General features: G+C 59.0%; 1 protein-coding gene across 1 annotated transcript; it reads left to right on the plus strand.

Annotated features, from left to right (window-relative positions):
• The first annotated feature begins 2,205 nt into the window (after window positions 1-2,205).
• Window positions 2,206-14,560, plus strand: LOC148590058 (general transcription factor IIH subunit 4-like). Its single transcript, XM_088539525.1, has 8 exons — window positions 2,206-2,231; window positions 3,068-3,136; window positions 4,410-4,493; window positions 5,799-5,973; window positions 7,967-8,097; window positions 11,494-11,541; window positions 11,718-11,796; window positions 14,388-14,560. The coding sequence occupies exons 3-8, from the start codon at window positions 4,428-4,430 to the stop codon at window positions 14,558-14,560; spliced, it is 672 nt and encodes a 223-aa protein (XP_088395651.1). The 5' UTR covers window positions 2,206-2,231; window positions 3,068-3,136; window positions 4,410-4,427.
• Window positions 14,561-20,642: the final 6,082 nt, after the last annotated feature.

The raw sequence follows: 20,642 nt of genomic DNA on the forward strand, positions 1-20,642 counted from the left end.
GGGGTGTTTTGGGTGTGTTTGTGGGTATTTTGGGGGTGTTTGGGGTGGATTTGTGGGTATTTTGGGCGTGTTTTGGGGTGTTTTGGGGTGTTTTGGGTATTTGGGGGGTGTTTTGGGGTGTTTTGGGGTGTTTTGGGGTGTTTTGGGGTGTTCCGGGGTGTTTGGGGTGTCTTTGGGGTGTTTCTGGGGTGTTTTGGGTTGTTTCGGGTGGATTTAGGGTGTTTTGGGGGTGTTTTGGGGTGTTTCAGGGGTGTTTGGGGGTGTTTTGGGGTGTTTTGGGGGTGTTTTGGGGTATTTTTGGGGTGTTTCGGGGTGTTTTGGGGGTGTTTTGTGGTGCTTTGGGGTGTTTTGGGGTGTTTCAGGGGTGTTTTGGGGTATTTTTGGGGTGCTTTGGGGTGTTTTGGGGGTGTTTTGGGGTATTTTGGGGGTGTTTCGGGGTGTTTCGGGGGTGTTTGGGGTGTCTCGGCGCCCCGTCGCGGGTGCCGCCGGGTGACGCCGGGTGACACAGCGAGGGGGGTGACGCCCCCTCCATCACCTCGGCCGGGTTCCGGTTCCTCCTCCTGGACACCCCGGCCCAGCTCTGGCTCTGCGTCCTGCACTACCTGCGGGGGGCGCAGGTGACAAAACGGGTGACACCGGGTGACACCGGGTGACAAAACGGGTGACAAAACGGGTGACAATGGGGACAACGGGTGACAATGGGGGACAACAGGTGACACCGGGTGACAAAACGGGTGACAACGGGTGACAATGGGGACACCGGGTGACAATGGGGGACAACGGGTGACACCGGGTGACAAAACCGGGGACAATGGGGACAATGGGGACAACGGGTGACAATGGGGGACAACGGGTGACAATGGGGACAAGAGGCGACAATGGGGACAATGGGGGACAATGGAGATGGCGGGTGACAACAGGTGACAATGGGGGACAATGGGTGACAGTGGGTGACAATGAGTGACAATGGGTGACAATGGGGACAACGGGTGACAATGGGGACAGCGGGGGACACCGGGTGACAATGGGTGACAATGGGGACAATGGGGACGTCCCCAAATAACCCCCCCTGGCTCTGCGTCCTGCACTACCTGCGGGGGGCGCAGGTGACACCGGGTGACAAAACGGGTGACAATGGGGGACAGCGGGTGACAATGGGGACAGCGGGGGACACCGGGTGACAATGGGGGACAATGGGGACAATGGGGGACAGCGGGTGACAATGGGGGGCACCGGGTGACAATGGGGGACAATGGGGACAACGGGGGACAGTGGGTGACAATGAGGGGCACCGGGTGACAATGGGTGACAATGGGGACGGCGGGTGACAACGGATGACAATGGGAATGGTGGGTGACAACAGGTGACACCCGGTGACAATGGGTGACAATAGGGACACCGGGTGACAATAGGGGCACCGGGTGACAACGGGGGACAGCGGGTGACAATAGGTGACAATGGGGGGACAATGAGGACAGCAGGTGACAATGGGGGCAGCGGGGGACAGCAGGTGACAATGGGGACAATGCGGGTGACAATGGGTGGCAATGGGTGACAATGGAGATGGCGGGGGACAATGGGTGACAATGGGGACAATGGGTGACAATGGGTGACAATGGGGACAAGGGGGGACAATGGGGACGTCCCCAAATAACCCCCCCCGGCTCTGTGTCCTGCACTACCTGCAGGGGGCGCAGGTGACACCGGGTGACAACGGGTGACACCGGGTGACAATGGGGACAATGGGGACAATGGGTGACAATGGGGATACCGGGTGACAATGGGGACAATAGGGACAGCAGGTGACAATGGGGGGCACCGGGTGACAACGGGTGACAATGGGTGACAGTGGGTGACAATGGGGACATCGGGTGACAACGGGGGACAGCAGGTGACACCGGGTGACAATAGGGACACTGGGTGACAATAGGGACACCGGGTGACAACAGGGGCCAGCGGGTGACAATGGGTGACAATGGGGGACAATGAGGACAGCAGGTGACAATGGGGGCAGCAGGGGACAGCAGGTGACAATGGGGACGGCGGGTGACAATGGGTGACAATGGGTGACAATGGAGATGGCGGGTGACAATGGGGGACAATGGGTGACAATGGGGACACTGGGTGACAATGGGTGATAATGGGGACAAGGGGGGACAATGGGGACAATGGGGACGTCCCCAAATAACCCCCCCCGGCTCTGCGTCCTGCACTACCTGCGGGGGGCGCAGGTGACACTGGGTGACAAAACGGGGGACAAAACGGGTGACAATGGGGACAATGAGGACACCGGGTGACAATGGGTGACAATGGGGACACCAGGTGACAATGGGGGACAATGGGGATGACAGGGGACACCGGGTGACAATGGGGGGCACCGGGTGACAACGGGTGACAATGGGTGACAATGGGGACACCGGGTGACAATGGGGGACAATGGGGACGACGGGGGACAGCGGGTGACAATGGGGGACAACGGGTGACACCGGGTGACAGTGGGTGACAATGGGGACGGCGGGTGACAACGGATGACAATGGGAATGGTGGGTGACAACGGGTGACACCCGGTGACAACGGGTGACAATGGGTGACAATGGGTGACAATGAGTGACACCGGGTGACAACGGGTGACAATGGGGGACACTGGGGACAGAGGGTGACAATGGGGGACACCGGGTGGGACCAGGTGACAACGGGTGACAATGGGGGGCACCAGGTGACAATAGGGACAATGTGGGGCACCGGGTGACAATGGGGGACAATGGGGCGGTGGGGGACAACGGGTGACAATGGGGAAACCAGGTGGCACCGGATGACAATGGGGACAGCGGGTGACACAGGGTGACAACGGGGACAATGGGTGACAATGGAGATGGCAGGTGACAATGGGGACGACAGGTGACAATGGGGGACAATGTCCCCAATGTCCCCATAACCCCCATTGTCCCCAATGTCCCCGTTGTCACCATTGTCCCCAATGTCCCCATTGTCCCCATTGTCCCCCATGTCCCCAATGCCCCCATGTCCCCATCGTCCCCATTGTCCCCATTGTCCCCAATGTCCCCAGGCCCGCGGGTTGGACCTCGTCGAGATCCTCTCCTTCCTCTTCCAACTGAGCTTCTCCACCCTGGGCAAGGTGGGGACATTGGGGACATTGGGGACATTGGGGACATTGGGGACACTGAGGGGGACAGGGGGGACAGGGGACATCGGGAGGGAGAGGGGACATTGGGGACACCAGGTGGGGCAGGGGGGACAGGGGACATTGGGGACACTGGGGGGACAGGGGACATCGGGGGACAAGGGACACTGGGAGGGTGGCAGGGGACGTTGGGGACACTGGGGGTGACAGGGGACACCGGGGAACAAGGGACATTGGGGGGGAGTGACAGGGGTGATTGGGGACATTGGGGACACTGGGGGGGTGACGGGACACCGGGGGGGACACTGGGGACATTGGGGGGGTGATGCTGATTGGGGACATCGGGGACATGGGGGACAATGGGGGGTGCGAGGGGGTGATTGGGGTGTCTGTGATGTCCCTGGTGTCACTGGGGTGTCATTGATGTCCCCAATGTCCCCGGTGTCCCCATGTCCCCCCATGTCCCTGTGTCCCCTTGTCCCCATGTCCCCCCATGTCCCTGTGTCCCCATGTCCTCTTGTCCCCGTGTCCCCCTGTCTCCCTGTCCCCGTTGTCCCCATGTCACCCCATTGTCCCCATGTCCCCCTGTCCCTCTGTCCCTGGTGTCCCCATATGTCCCCATGTCCCATGTCCCCCCCATCCCTATGTCCCCCTGTCCCCTTATGGCCCATGTCTCTCCCATGTCCCCATTGTCCCCATGTTCCCCTGTGTCCCCTTTGTCCCCATATCCCCCACGTCCCCTTGTCCCCATGTCCCCCCATTGTTCCCATTGTCCCCTGTCCCCCCATTGTCCCCATGTTCCCCATTCCCCCCATGTCCCCCCATTGTCCCCCGTGTCCCCATTCCCCCCATTCCCCCCATTCCCCCCATGTCCCCCCATTGTCCCCATGTCCCCCCAATGTCCCCATTGTCCCCATTCCCCCTATTCCCCCCATGTCCCCCCATTGTCTCCATTGTCCTCATTCTCCCCCCCGTGTGCCCCCATTCCCCCCAATGTCCCCTCGTTGTCTCCATGTCCCCCCATTGTCCCCATATCCCCCATTGTCCCCCATTGTCCCCGTTGTCCCCAATGTCCCCGTTGTCCCCATTGTCCCCATTGTCCCCCATGTCCCCATTGTCCCCATTCCCACCATTGTCCCCATTCCCCCCATTCCCCCCGTGTCCCCCCATTGTCCCCATTGTCCCCGTGTCCCCATTCCCCCCATGTCCCCCCATGTCCCCATGTCCCCCCATTGTCCCCGTTGTCCCCATTGTCCCCATGTCCCAGGATTACTCAGCCGAGGGGATGAGCGACTCCCTATTGACCTTCCTGCAGCACCTGAGGGAGTGCGGGCTGGTGTTCCAGAGGAAGGTGACATGGGGACAATGGGAGGACATGGGGGACATGGGGGGAATGGGGGACATGGGGGGAATGGGGGGAATGGGGGACATGGGGGATATGGGGACATGGGGGGACATGGGGATAATGGGGACAATGGGGACAATGGGGACATGGGGATAATGGGGGGAATGGGGGACATGGAGACAATGGGGACATGGGGATAATGGGGGACATGGGGACAATGGGGGACATGGGGGACAATGGGGGGAATGGGGACAATGGGGGACATGGGGGGACATGGGGACAATGGGGGACATTGGGGACATGGGGACATAGGGGGACATGGGACATGGGGGACATGGGGGGACATGGGGACAATGGGGACATGGGGACATGGGGGGACATGGGGATAATGGGGACAATGGGGATATTGGGGGGACATGGGGACACGGGGAGGCAATGGGGACATGGGGACAATGGGGGACAATGGGGGACATGGGGACATGGAGGGACATGGGGGACATGGGGAGGCATTGGGGACATGGGGACAATGGGGATAATGGGGGACATGGACATGGGGACACAGGGAGGCATTGGGGACATGGGGACATGGGGACAATGGGGACATGGGGACATGGGGACAATGGGGACATGGGGACAATGGGGACATGGGGACATGGGGGGACAATGGGGGGAATGGGGGGACATGGGGACACAGGGACGCAGAGGGACATGGGGGGAATATGGGGGGTCACAACAAGATGGGGACAATGGGGGGACACGGGGACAATGGGGACATCAGGGGCATTGGGGATATTGGGGACACGGGGACACGGGGACATGGGGACAATCGGGGGACATGGGGGACAATGGGGGCACATGGAGAGACATGGGGGGACATGGGGGGACAACAGGGACAATGGGGACAAGGGGGGACATGGGGGAACGATGGTGACAATGGGGACACAGGGACAATGGAGGGACATGGGGACAACGAGGGGACACAGGGAGACATAGGGACAATGGGGACATGGGGATGGGACATGGGGACATTGGGGACGTGGGGACATGGACATTGGGGACATAGGGACATTGGGGACATTGGGGACATGGGGACATGGACAATGGGGACATTGGGGCCATGGGGACATTGGGGACATTGGGAACATGGGGACATGGACATTGAGGACATGGACATTGGGGACATAGGGACATTGGGGACATGGGGGAAGCTGAAGGACATGGGGACATGGCCAATGGGGACATGGGGACATTGGGGACATGGGGACATTGGGGACATGTCCCTGGGTGGTGACACTGTCCCCGTGTCCCCAGCGCAAGTCCCGCCGCTTCTACCCCACCCGCTTGGCCATCGCGTTGGCCTCGGGGACCTCGGGGACGTTGGGGACATCGTTGGGGACATCGTTGGGGACGTTGGGGACGTCCCCCGACCCCCACGGCCGGGGCTTCGTCCTCGTGGAGACCAACTACCGCATCTACGCGTACACAGGTGACACGGGGGTCCCCGAGTGTCCCCAAATGTCCCCAAATGCCACCGAGTGTCCCCAAGTGTCCCCATGTGTCCCCAAGTGCCACCAAGTGTCCCCACATGTCCCCAAGTGCCACCAAGTGCCACCAAGTCTCCCCATGTGTCCCCAAGTGTCCCCATGTGTCCCCACGTGTCCCCATGTGCCACCAAGTGTCCCCACGTGTCCCCAAGTGTCCCCAAGTGTCCCCACATGTCCCCAAGTGCCACCGCGTGTCCCCACGTGTCCCCAAGTGTCCCCACATGTCCCCAAGTGCCACCAAGTGCCACCAAGTGTCCCCATGTGTCCCCACGTGCCACCGCGTGTCCCCAAGTGTCCCCACATGTCCCGTGTCCCCACGTGTCCCCATGTGTCCCCACATGTCCCCAAGTGCCACCAAGTGCCACCAAGTGTCCCCACGTGTCCCCAAGTGTCCCCATGTGTCCCCACAGGTCCCCAAGTGCCACTGCGTGTCCCGTGTCCCCACGTGTCCCCAAGTGTCCCCACATGTCCCCAAGTGCCACCAAGTGCCACCAAGTGTCCCCACATGTCCCCACGTGTCCCCACATGTCCCCACGTGTCCCCACATGTCCCCAAGTGTCCCCAAGTGCCACCAAGTGTCCCCACGTGTCCCCACATGTCCCCAAGTGCCACCGCGTGTCCCCATGTGTCCCCAAGTGTCCGCACATGTCCGCAAGTGCCACCAAGTGTCCCCACATGTCCCCAAGTGCCACCAAGTGCCACCAAGTGTCCCCATGTGCCACCAAGTGTCCCCACATGTCCCCACGTGTCCCCACATGTCCCCAAGTGCCACCAAGTGCCACCAAGTGTCCCCATGTGTCCCCGAGTGTCCCTATGTGTCCCCACCTGTCACCAAGTGTCCCCACGTGCCACCGTGTGTCCCCATGTGTCCCCAAGTGTCCGCACATGTCCCCAAGTGCCACCAAGTGCCACCAAGTGTCCCCAGTGTTCCCACGTGTCCCCACGTGTCCCCAAGTGTCCCCATGTGTCCCCACATGTCCCCAAGTGCCACCGCGGGTCCCCACGTGTCCCCACATGTCCCCACGTGTCCCCACGTGTCCCCAATGTTCCTGTCCCCATGGTGTCCCCATCCCCATGATGTCCCCACACACTCTCCCTGGTCCCACAGTGTCACTGTCCCTACACGATGTCACTGTTCTCATGGTGTCGCTGTCCCCACGATGTCCCCACACGATGTCACTGTCCCTGCGCTGTCCCCGCGTTGTCCCCAGTGTCCCCAATGTCCCCATGTCCCCAATGTCCCCCATGTCCCCATGTCTGCCATGTCCCCGGTGTCCCCATTGGCCCCATATCCCCAATGTCCCCCATGTCCCCCCATTGTCCCCAATGTCCCCCATTGTCCCCCATGTCCCCATTGTCCCCCATGTCCCAATATCCCCCATGTCCCCAATGTCCCCATTGTCCCCAGTGTCCCCTGATGTCCCCAATGTCCCTATGTCCCCAATGTCCCCCGTGCCCCCAATGCCCCCCATGTCCTCCCATGTCCCCGATGTCCCCCCGAGATCCCCATTGTCCCCGATGTCCCCAATGTCCCCAATATCCCCAATGTCCCCAATATCCCCAAAGTCCCCGATGTCCCCATGGTCCCCATTGTCCCCAATGTCCCTGCGCAGACTCGGAGCTCCAGGCCGCCCCCAATGTCCCCAGTGTCCCCCATGTCCCCGATGTCCCCCCGAGGTCCCCAATGTCCCCCCATGTCCCCCATTGTCCCCCATGCCCCTCATGTCCCCAATATCTCCAATGCGCCCCATGTCCCCAATGTCGCCCATTGTCCCCAATGTCCCTGATGTCCTCTCGTGTCCCCAATGTCCCCAATACCCCCATTGTCCCCAATACCCCCATTGTCCCCCATGTCCCCAATGTCCCCATTGTCCCCATTGTCCCCATTGTCCCCGACGTCCCCATTGTCCCCGATGTCCCCGATGTCCCCTGCAGACTCGGAGCTCCAGGCCGCCCTCATCGCGCTCTTCTCCGAGCTCCTCTACCGCTTCCCCAACCTGTTGGTGGCCCAGGTGACAAGGGACAGCGTGCAGGCGGCCATCGCCAACGGCATCAGCGCCGAGCAGGTGACAGGGCCACCCCCGTGTCCCCAAGTGTCCCCAAGTGTCCCCATGGTGTCCCCAAGGGGATCTGGGTGTCCCCAAGTGTCCCCATGGTGTCCCCAAGTGTCCCCAGGGTGTCCCCAGGGTGTCCCCAAGGGGGTCTGGGTGTCCCCAAGTGTCCCCATGGTGTCCCCAAGGGGGTCTGGGTGTCCCCAAGTGTCCCCAAGTATCCCCAAGGTGTCCCCAGGGTGTCCCCAGGGTGTCCCCAAGGGGGTCCGGGTGTCCCCAGGTGACAAGGGACAGCGTGCAGGCGGCCATCGCCAACGGCATCAGCGCCGAGCAGGTGACAGGGCCACCCCCGTGTCCCCAAGTGTCCCCAAGTGTCCCCAAGGGGGTCTGGGTGTCCCCACAGTGTCCCCAAGTGTCCCCAGGGTGTCCCCAGGGTGTCCCCAGAGTGTCCCCAAGTGTCCCCATGGTGTCCCCAAGGGGATCTGGGTGTCCCCACAGTGTCCCCAAGGTGTCCCCAGGGTGTCCCCAGGGTGTCCCCAAGGGGGTCTCGGTGTCCCCAGGGGTGTCAGGGTGTCCCCAAGGTGTCCCCAGGGTGTCCCCAAGTGTCCCCAGGGTGTCCCCAGAGTGTCCCCAAGTGTCCCCATGGTGTCACCAAGGGGATCTGGGTGTCCCCAGGGTGTCCCCATGGTGTCCCCAAGTGTCCCCAAGTGTCCCCATGGTGTCCCCAAGGGGATCTGGGTGTCCCCAGGGGTGTCAGGGTGTCCCCAGAGTGTCCCCAAGGTGTCCCCAAGGTGTCCCCAGGGTGTCCCCAAGGGGGTCCGGGTGTCCCCAGGTGACAAGGGACAGCGTGCAGGCGGCCATCGCCAACGGCATCAGCGCCGAGCAGGTGACAGGGCCACCCCCGTGTCCCCAAGTGTCCCCAAGTGTCCCCAAGGGGGTCTGGGTGTCCCCAAGTGTCCCCATGGTGTCCCCAGGGTGTCCCCATGGTGTCCCCAAGTGTCCCCATGGTGTCCCCAAGGGGATCTGGGTGTCCCCAGGGTGTCCCCAAGGTGTCCCCAGGGTGTCCCCAGGGTGTCCCCAAGGGGGTCCGGGTGTCCCCAGGTGACAAGGGACAGCGTGCAGGCGGCCATCGCCAACGGCATCAGCGCCGAGCAGGTGACAGGGCCACCCCCGTGTCCCCAAGTGTCCCCAAGTGTCCCCAAGGGGGTCTGGGTGTCCCCAAGTGTCCCCAGAGTGTCCCCAGGGTGTCCCCAGAGTGTCCCCAAGTGTCCCCAAGGGGTCCTGGGTGTCCCCACAGTGTCCCCAAGGTGTCCCCAGGGTGTCCCCAAGTGTCCCCATGGTGTCCCCAAGGGGATCTGGGTGTCCCCAGGGTGTCCCCATGGTGTCCCCAGAGTGTCCCCAAGTGTCCCCAGGGTGTCCCCAAGTGTTTCCAAGTGTCCCCACAGTGTCCCCAAGTGTCCCCAAGTGTCCCCAGAGTGTCCCCAGGGTGTCCCCATGGTGTCCCCAGGGTGTCCCCAGAGTGTCCCCATGGTGTCCCCAAGTGTCCCCAAGTGTCCCCAGGGTGTCCCCAGGGTGTCCCCAGAGTGTCCCCAAGTGTCCCCATGGTGTCCCCAAGGGGATCTGGGTGTCCCCAGGGTGTCCCCATGGTGTCCCCAAGTGTCCCCAGGGTGTCCCCAGAGTGTCCCCAAGGTGTCCCCAAGGTGTCCCCAGGGTGTCCCCAAGGGGGTCCGGGTGTCCCCAGGTGACAAGGGACAGCGTGCAGGCGGCCATCGCCAACGGCATCAGCGCCGAGCAGGTGACAGGGCCACCCCCGTGTCCCCAAGTGTCCCCAAGTGTCCCCAGGGTGTCCCCAGGGTGTCCCCAAGGTGTCCCCAGGGTGTCCCTATAGTGTCCCCAAGTGTCCCCACAGTGTCCCCAGGGTGTCCCCAGAGTGTCCCCATGGTGTCCCCAAGGGGGTCTGGGTGTCCCCAAGTGTCCCCAAGTGTCCCCAAGTGTCCCCAAGGGGGTCTGGGTGTCCCCAGGGTGTCCCCAAGTGTCCCCAGGGTGTCCCTATAGTGTCCCCAAGTGTCCCCACAGTGTCCCCAGGGTGTCCCCAGAGTGTCCCCATGGTGTCCCCAAGGGGGTCTGGGTGTCCCCAAGTGTCCCCAAGTGTCCCCAGGGTGTCCCCAGAGTGTCCCCATGGTGTCCCCAAGGGGGTCTGGGTGTCCCCAAGTGTCCCCAAGGTGTCCCCAGGGTGTCCCCATGGTGTCCCCAAGGGGATCTGGGTGTCCCCAGGGGTGTCAGGGTGTCCCCACAGTGTCCCCAAGGTGTCCCCGCAGTGTCCCCAAGTGTCCCCAAGGTGTCCCCAGGGTGTCCCCAAGGGGGTCTGGGTGTCCCCAGGGTGTCCCCACAGTGTCCCCAAGGTGTCCCCAGGGTGTCCCCAAGGGGGTCCGGGTGTCCCCAGGTGACAAGGGACAGCGTGCAGGCGGCCATCGCCAACGGCATCAGCGCCGAGCAGGTGACAGGGCCACCCCCGTGTCCCCAAGTGTCCCCAAGGGGGTCTCAGTGTCCCCAGGGGTGTCAGGGTGTCCCCAAGTGTCCCCAGGGTGTCCCCAAGGGGGTCCGGGTGTCCCCAGGTGACAAGGGACAGCGTGCAGGCGGCCATCGCCAACGGCATCAGCGCCGAGCAGGTGACAGGGCCACCCCCGTGTCCCCAAGTGTCCCCAAGTGTCCCCAAGTGTCCCCAGGGTGTCCCCAAGGTGTCCCCAAGTGTCCCCATGGTGTCCCCAAGGGGATCTGGGTGTCCCCAGGGTGTCCCCATGGTGTCCCCAAGTGTCCCCAGAGTGTCCCCAGAGTGTCCCCAAGTGTCCCCATGGTGTCCCCAAGGGGGTCCGAGTGTCCCCAGGTGACAAGGGACAGCGTGCAGGCGGCCATCGCCAACGGCATCAGCGCCGAGCAGGTGACAGGGCCACCCCCGTGTCCCCAAGTGTCCCCAAGTGTCCCCAGGGTGTCCCCAAGGGGGTCTGGGTGTCCCCAAGTGTCCCCATGGTGTCCCCAAGTGTCCCCAGAGTGTCCCCAGGGTGTCCCCAGGGTGTCCCCAAGTGTCCCCAGGGTGTCCCCAAGGGGGTCTGGGTGTCCCCAGGGATGTCAGGGTGTCCCCATCATGTCCCCAGGGTGTCCCCACCGTGTCCCCAATAGGTCCCCAAGGTGTCAGGGTGTCCCCAAGGTGTCCCCAAGGGGGTTCAAGTGTCCCCACAGGGTCCCCGCCATGTCCCCTGGATGTCCCCAAGGGGGTCTGGGTGTCCCCAGGGTGTCCCCGGGGGGGGGTCCCCGCTGTGTCCCAGCATCCATAGGGCTGTCGGGGTGTCCCTGGGGGGTGTCCCCAAGGTGTCCCCAAGGTGTCCCCAACGCTCCTGTCCCCTCCCCTTCCAGATCATCCACTTCCTGCGCACCCGGGCCCACCCCGTCATGGCCAAGCAGGTGGGTACCCGGACGCCTGGGCCCCTTTTGGGGTACCCGGATGCCTGGGCCCCTTTTTGGGGGTACCCGGACGCCTGGGCCCTTTTGGGGTTCCTGGACGCCTGGGCCCCTTTGGGGGTCACCCGGACGCCTGGGCCCCTTCGGGGTGTCCCCACGGTGGCCCTGGGTGTCCCCAGGTCCCGGTGCTGCCCCCGACCATCACGGACCAGATCCGGCTGTGGGAGCTGGAGCGGGACCGGCTGCGCTTCTCCGAGGGTGAGCGGCAGCGGCGGTACCTGCGTCACCCGCGCGTCACCCGTGTGTCACCTGCACATCACCTGTGTGTCACCCGCGTCACCCCCGTGTCACCCGTATGTCACTCGTGTCACCCCTGTGTCACCCACACGTCACCTGTGTGTCACCCCCGTGTCACCTGTGTCACCCATCTGTGTCACCCCCGCGTCACCTGTGCGTCACCCACGTCACCTGTGTGTCACCAGTGTCACCCCTGTGTCACCCGCACGTCACCTGTGTGTCACCTGTGTCACTCCCCGTGTCACCCACCTGTGTCACCCCCACGTCACCTGTGTGTCACCCGTCACCCATCTGTGTCACCTGTCACCAGTGTCACCCCCATGTCACCTGTGTGTCACCCACACATCACCTGTGTGTCACCCGCGTCACCTGTGTCACCGATCTGTGTCACCCGCGTGTCACCTGTGTCACCTGTGTCACCCCCATGTCACCCACCTGTGTCACCCGCACATCACCCGTGTGTCACCTTTGTCACCCACCTGTTACCTGTGCGTCACCCACGTCACCCATCACCTGTGTCACCCACCTGTGTCACCCATGCGTCTCCTACGTGTCACCTGTGTGTCACCCGCATGTCACATGTGTCACCTCTGTGTCACCCACCTGTCACCTCTGCGTCACCCGCGCATCACCCGCGTGTCACCCGCATGTCACCTGTGTGTCACCTGCCTGACACCTGTATGTCACCCGCGGGTCACCCGCATGTCACCTGTGTGTCGCCCGCACATCACCTGTGTCATCCGCGGGTCACCTGCGGGTCACCTGTGTCACCCACCTGTTAGCTGTGTGTCACCCGTCACCTGTGTCACCCACCTGTCACCTGCATGTCACCTGTTTCACCTGTGTATCACCCTTATGTCACCCGCACGTCACCTGTCACCCACACGTCACCTCTGTCACCTGCCTGTCACCTATGCGTCACTCGTGTCACCTGCACATCACCCACGCGTTACCTGTCACCCACGTGTCACCTGTGTCACCCCTAACCCGTGTGTCACCCACGTCACCTGTGTCACCCTCGTGTTGCCCCAATGTCACCCGGTGGTGACGCCGCTGTCCCCAGGCGCTCGGTGTCCCCATTGGGCGGTCGGTGTCACCACAGCGTCTCCATGGCAGGTGACGCCGCTGTCCCCAAATGTCCCCCCATCCCCATGGTGGTGACACTGTTGTCCCCTGTCCCCATGGTTGGTGTCCCTGTTGTCCCCATGGTGGTGACACCAGTGTCCCCAAGTGTCCCTGCTCTCCCCATGGTTGGTGACATGGCTGTACCTGCTGTCCCCATGGATGGTGACACTGCTGTCCCCAAGTGTCCTCATGGTTGGTGTCCCCCATGGTGGTGACACAGTTGTCCCCATGTGTCCCCATTGTCCCCATGTGTCCCCATTGTCCCCACGGTTGGTGACACCGCTGTCCCCATGTGTCCCCAGGTGTCCCCATTGTCCCCATTGTCCCCACGGTTGGTGACACCGTTGTTGTCCCCATGTGTCCCCATTGTCCCCATGGTTGGTGACACCGTTGTTGTCCCCATTGTCCCCATTGTCCCCAGGTGTCCCCATTGTCCCCATTGTCCCCATTGTCCCCATTCCCCCCATTGTCCCCATTCCCCCCAGGTGTCCCCATTGTCCCCAGGTGTCCTGTACAGCCAGTTCCTGTCCCAAGGGGACTTCGAGCTGCTCCGTGGTCACGCTCGGGCCCTGTCCCCATTGTCCCCATGTGTCCCCATGTGTCCCCATTGTCCCCAGGTGTCCCCATTGTCCCCATGGTTGGTGACACCATTGTTGTCCCCATTGTCCCCAGGTGTCCCCATTGTCCCCATTGTCCCCATGGTTGGTGACACTGTTGTCCCCATTGTCCCCATTGTCCCCATTGTCCCCATTGTCCCCAGGTGTCCCCATTGTCCCCATTGTCCCCATTGTCCCCATTCCCCCCAGGTGTCCCCATTGTCCCCATTGTCCCCATTGTCCCCAGGTGTCCTGTACAGCCAGTTCCTGTCCCAAGGGGACTTCGAGCTGCTCCGGGGTCACGCTCGGGCTCTGTCCCCATTGTCCCCATTGTCCCCATTGTCCCCAGGTGTCCCCAGGTGTCCCCATTGTCCCCATTGTCCCCACGGTTGGTGACACCGTTGTTGTCCCCATTGTCCCCAGGTGTCCCCAGGTGTCCCCATTGTCCCCATTGTCCCCATGGTTGGTGACACCGTTGTCCCCATTGTCCCCATTGTCCCCAGGTGTCCCCATTGTCCCCATTGAACCCATTGTCCCCACGGTTGGTGACACCGTTGTTGTCCCCATTGTCCCCAGGTGTCCTGTACAGCCAGTTCCTGTCCCAAGGGGACTTCGAGCTGCTCCGGGGTCACACTCGGGCTCTGTCCCCATTGTCCCCAGGTGTCCCCAATGTCCCCACGGTTGGTGACACCGTTGTCCCCATGTGTCCCCATTGTCCCCATTGTCCACATTGTCCCCAGGTGTCCCCATTGTCCCCATGGTTGGTGACACTGTTGTTGTCCCCATTGTCCCCATTGTCCCCATTGTCCCCATTGTCCCCATTGTCCCCAGGTGTCCTGTACAGCCAGTTCCTGTCCCAAGGGGACTTCGAGCTGCTCCGTGGTCACGCTCGGGCTCTCGGTGTCATCGTGTTCGAACAGCCGGAGCGGCGGCTCCTGGTGGTGACACCCGCCGGTCACCCGGACGTCAAGCGCTTCTGGAAGCGCCACAAGCAGAGCGCGTAGGGACAGCGGCGACGGTGACACCGGCAACAGCGTCACCGGCGTCGGCGTCAACGTCAATGTCATTGGAATCGACATCAACGGCAACACCGTCAACGGCATCGACGTCAACGGCATTGGGGTCAACGTCAATGTCATTGGAATCAATATCAACAGCAACACCGTCAACGGCATGGACGTCAATGTCATCGGAATCAACGTCAATGTCATCGGAATCAACGGCATTGGCGTCACCGTCACCGGCATCGGCGTCAATGGCATCGGCGTCAACGTCAATGTCATTGGAATCAATGTCATTGGAGTCAACATCAACGGTAACACCATCAATGGCATCGACGTCAATGTCATCGGAATCAACGTCAATGTCATTGCAATCAACGTCAATGTCATTGGAATCAACGTCAATGTCACTGGAATCAACATCATCGGCGACACCATCACCGGCATCGGCATCAACGGCATTGGGGTCAACGTCAATGTCATTGGAATCAATGTCATTGTCATTGGAATCAACGGCATCGGCGTCAACGTCAACAGCATCGGCGTCAATGGCATCGGTGTCAATGTCATTGGAATCAACGTCAACGTCAATGTCATTGGAGTCAACATCAACGGTAACACCATCAACGGCATCGACGTCAACGGCATTGGCGTCAACGTCAATGTCATTAGAATCAATGTCATTGTCATTGGAATCAACGGCATCGGCGTCAACGTCAACAGCAGCGGCGTCAACGGCATCGGGGTCAACGTCAATGTCATCGGAATCAACGTCAATGTCATTGGAATCAATATCAACAGCAACACCGTCAACGGCATCGACGTCAATGTCATCGGAATCAACGTCAATGTCATCGGAATCAACGTCATCGTCATTGGAATCAATGGCATTGGCGTCACCGTCACCGGCATCGGCGTCAATGGCATCGGCGTCAACGTCAATGTCATTGGAATCGATGTCATCGTCATTGGAATCAACGTCATCGGCATCAACGTCAACAGCATCGGTGTCACTGTCATCAGTGTCAACGTCAATGGAATCAACGTCAATGTCACTGGAATCAACATCATCGGCGACACCGTCACCGGCATCGGCATCAACGGCATTGGCGTCAATGTCAATGTCATTGGAATCAATGGCATCGGCGTCAACGTCAACAGCATCGGCGTCAATGGCATCGGGGTCAACGTCAATGTCATTGGAATCAACGTCAATGTCATTGGAGTCAACATCAACGGTAACACCATCAATGGCATCGACGTCAACGGCATTGGTGTCAACGTCAATGTCATTGGAATCAACGGCATCGGCGTCAACGTCAATGTCATTGGAATCAACATCAACGGCAACACCGTCAACGGCATCGACATCAATGTCATTGGAATCAACGTCATTGCCATTGGAATCAACGGCATCGGTGTCACCGTCATCGGCGTCAATGGCATCGGCGTCAACGTCAATGTCATTGGAATCAACGTCAATGTCATTGGAGTCAACATCAACGGTAACACCATCAATGGCATCGACGTCAACGGCATTGGGGTCAACGTCAATGTCATTGGAATCAACATCAACGGCAACGCCGTCAACGGCATCGACGTCAATGTCATTGGAATCAACGTCAATGTCATCGGAATCAACGTCATCATCATTGGAATCAATGTCATCAGCGTCAACATCATCGGCGTCACCATCAACGGCAACAGCGTCACCGGCAATGGCATCGGCGTCAACGTCAATGTCATTGGAATCAACATCAACGGCAACACCGTCAACGGCATCGACATCAATGTCATTGGAATCAACGTCAATGTCATTGGAATCAATATCAACAGCAACACCGTCAACGGCATCGACGTCAATGTCATTGGAATCAACGTCAATGTCATCGGAATCAACATCAATGTCATTGGAATCAATGGCATTGGCGTCACCGTCACCGGCATCGGCATCAATGGCATCGGCGTCAACGTCATTGGAATCAACGTCAATGTCATTGGAATCAATGTCAATGTCATTGGAGTCAACATCAACGGTAACACCATCAATGGCATCGACGTCAACGGCATCGGTGTCAACGTCAATGTCATTGGAATCAACGTCAATGTCATCGGAATCAACGTCAATGTCATTGGAATCAACGGCATCAGCGTCACTGTCATCGGCGTCAACATCAATGTCATTGGAATCAATGTCAATGTCATTGGAGTCAACATCAACGGCAACAGCGTCAACGGCATCAACGTCAATGTCATTGGACTCAATGTCATTGTCATTGGAATCAACGGCATCGCCGTCATCGTCATTGTCATTGGAATCAATGTCATTCGCATTGGAATCAACGTCATCAGCATCAACATCATTGGCGTCACCGTCAACGGCATCAGTGTCAACGTCAATGTCATTGGATTCAACGTCAATGTCATTGGAATCAATGTCATTGTCATTGGAATCAACGGCATCAGCGTCAACATCAACGGCATCGGCGTCACTGTCATCGGAATCAACGTCAATGTCATTGGAATCAACGTCAATGTCATTGGAGTCAACATCAACGGTAACACCATCAATGGCATCGACGTCAACGGCATTGGGGTCAACGTCAATGTCATCGGAATCAATATCAACAGCAACACCGTCAACGGCATCGACGTCAATGTCATTGGAATCAACGTCAATGTCATTGGAATCAACGTCATCGTCATTGGAATCAATGTCATCAGCGTCAACATCATCGGCGTCACCATCAACGGCATCGGCGTCAACGGCACTGGTGTCAACGTCAATGTCATTGGAATCGACATCAACGGCAACACCGTCACCGGCATCGGCGTCAATGGCATCGGTGTCAACGTCAATGTCATTGGAATCAACGTCAATGTCATTGGAATCAACATCAACGGTAACACCATCAATGGCATCGACGTCAACGGCATTGGGGTCAACGTCAATGTCATTGGAATCAACGTCAATGTCATTGGAATCAACATCAACAGCAACGGCGTCACCGGCACCGGCATCAATGGCATTGGCATCAGCGTCAATGTCATTGGAATCAACGTCATCGGCGTCACCGTCAACGGCCACAGCATCAACGTCATCAGCGTCAACGTCAACAGCATCGGTGTCAACGTCACCGGCATCGGCGTCACCGTCATTGTCATTGGGATTGATGCCGTTGTCATTGGAATCAACGGCATCGGCGTCACCGTCATTGTCACTGGAATCAACGGCATCGGCGCCATCGCCAACGGCATCGGCGGCACCGGCACCGGCATTGCCGGGTATCCCGATCCCGGGGTGATTCCGGATTCCCATTCCTGGGTATCCCGATCCCAGGGTGATTCCGTATCCCAATGCCGGGTATCCCGATCCCGGGGTGATTCCGGATCCTCATTCCGGGATATCCCGATCCCGGGATCATTCCGGATCCCCATTCCTGGGTATCCCGATCCCAGGATTATTCTGTATCCCAATGCCGGGTATCCCGATCCCGGGGCGATTCCGGATCCCCATTCCGGGTATCCCAATCCCAGGGCGATTCCGGATCCCCATTCCTGGATATCCCAATCCCAGGGCAATTCCGGATCCCCATTCCTGGGTATCCCAATCGCGGGGTGATTCCGGATCCCAATGCTGGGTATCCCGATCCCGGGGTGATTCCGGATCCCCATTCCGGGATATCCCGATCCCGGGATCATTCCGGATCCCCATTCCTGGGTATCCCGATCCCAGGATTATTCTGTATCCCAATGCCGGGTATCCCGATCCCGGGGTGATTCCATATCCCAATGCCGGGTATCCCAATCCTAGGGCAATTCCGGATCCCCATTCCTGGGTATCCCGATCCCAGGGCGATTCCGTATCCCAATGCCGGGTATCCCGATCCCGGGATGATTCCGGATCCCCATTCCGGGATATCCCGATCCCAGGGCGATTCCGGATCCTCATTCCTGGGTATCCCAATCCCAGGATTATTCTGTATCCCAATGCCAGGTATCCCAATCCCAGGGCGATTCCGGATCCTCATTCCCGGATATCCCGATCCCGGACGTCCCGGCGGATCCGGGACCTTCCCAGCGCGGGTTTTTTTTACCTATTTCCATAAATCCCAATAAAAGGGCCGGGAAGGGCCGGGACCAGCAGCTCCTCCCTGTTTTGGGGGAAAAAACAGGGATTTGGGGGGCGCCTCCCTGGCAGGATCCGGGAAGGGGATTTGGGGAAAAATGGGCGGTTTGGAGGGGAAAAAGCAGGGGGTTTTCAGGGAAAAATGGGTGTTTTTGAGGAAAAATGGGTGTTTTTGAGGAAAAAATGGTGTTTTGGAGGGGGAAAATGGGTGTTTTTGAGGGGAAAAAAGTGGATTTTGAGGGGAAAAAAGGTGGTTTGGGGAGAAAAAAATGGGTGGATTTGAGGAAAAAAAGCAGGTGGTTGAGAGAAAAAAATGGGTGTTCTTGAGGAAAATATGGGTGTTTTTGAGAAAATAACGTGGGTTTGAGGGGAAAAAAGTGGGTTTAGAGGGGAAAAAAGGGGGTTTGGGGAGAAAAGTGTGGGTGGTTTTGAGGAAAATGGGTATTTTTGAGGGAAAACGGGTGTTTTTGAGGAAATAAAGTAGTTTTGAGGGGAAAAGGTGCTTTTTGGGGGAAAAAAGTGGTTTGGGAAGAAAAAAATGGGTGGATTTGAGGAAAAAAGCGGGTGGTTTTGAGGAAAAAATGGGTGTTTCTGAGGAAAAATTGTGTTTTTGAGGAAAAAAAATGGGTGTTTTTGAAGAAAAAATGGTGTTTTTGAGGAAAAATGGGTGTTTGGGGGGGGAGTGGATTTTGAGGGGAAAAAAGGTGGTTTGAGAAGAAAAAAATGGGTAGATTTGAGGAAAAATCAGGTGGTTGAGGAAAAATGGTTGTTTTTGAGGGAAAAGGGGAGTTTTGAGGGGGAAAAGTGGTTTTGAGGGGGAAAAAGTGAGTTTTTGAGGGGGGGAAGTGAGTTTTGAGGAAATAAGAGTGGTTTTGAGAGGAAAATGCTGGTTTGGGGAGAAAAATCTGGGTGGTTTTGAGGAAAAATAGATGTTTTTGAGGAAATAAAGGAGTTTTGTGGGGGAAAAGGTGGTTTTGAAGGGGGAAAAAAAGTGGGTGGTTTTGAGGGGAAAATGGGTGTTTTTAGGCAAAAAGAAAAAAAAAACGATTTTTGAGGGGAGAAAAAGTGATTTTGGGGAAAAAAATGCGGCTGGTTTTTGAGGGGGAATGAAAGAAAAATGGAGTTTTCCTGATGGAAAAGTTTTGGTTTTGAGGGAAAACGGGGGGGTCCTGAGGGAAAATCCCACATTTCCTGAGGAAAACACGAAATCTATGAGGAAAAAAAGGGTTTTTCTGAGGAAAACCCCATTTCCTGAGAGAAAAGCGGCTTTCCTGAAGGGAAGCCCAGTGTTTCCCAATGGAAAAACCCCGGCTTTTCTGAGGGAAAAAGCACAAGTTGAGGGAAAAACTAAGATTTCATGAGGTAAAGTTAGCTTTTCTTGAGGTAAAATCCGAGATTAACGGGAAAAAACACCACTTTTATTCATAATTTAATGATTTTTTGGGGGAAAAAAACCTCCTTCCGCGTCCGGGATCCCGCGTGGCCGCAGGCGCCGCCGCGCGCCGGAAGTGGCCGGCGCCGCCTCCGCCGCGCACAGGAAGTGGCCGGCGCCGCCGCGCGCCTTTATATAGGGGAAGGGGCGGGGCCTCTGTGTGACGTAGGGGGCGGTTCTCGCTGCGGTCCGTGCTGCCCCCGCCCCTGTAGGGACCCACCTGCCCCATAGGGACCTGTTTGTCCCTATAGGGACCTGTTTGTCCCCATAGGGACCTTCCTGCCCCATAGGGACCTTCCTGCCCCATAGGGACCTGTTTGTCCCCATAGGGACCTTCCTGCCCCATAGGGACCTTCCCTGCCCCATAGGGTCCCACCTGCCCCATAGGGACACGACTGTCCCCATAGGGACACGACTGTCCCCATAGGATCCTATCTGCCCTATAGGGACCCACCTGCCCTATAGGGACCTTCCCTGTCCCATAGGGACCTGTTTGTCCCCATAGGGACCTTCCCTGCCCCATA

The sequence above is a fragment of the Tinamus guttatus genome, unplaced genomic scaffold, assembly GCF_059628265.1.
Source record: "Tinamus guttatus ecotype Peru unplaced genomic scaffold, ASM5962826v1 Tinamus_guttatus_pri_ptg001789l, whole genome shotgun sequence".
Lineage (NCBI taxonomy): Eukaryota > Metazoa > Chordata > Aves > Tinamiformes > Tinamidae > Tinamus > Tinamus guttatus.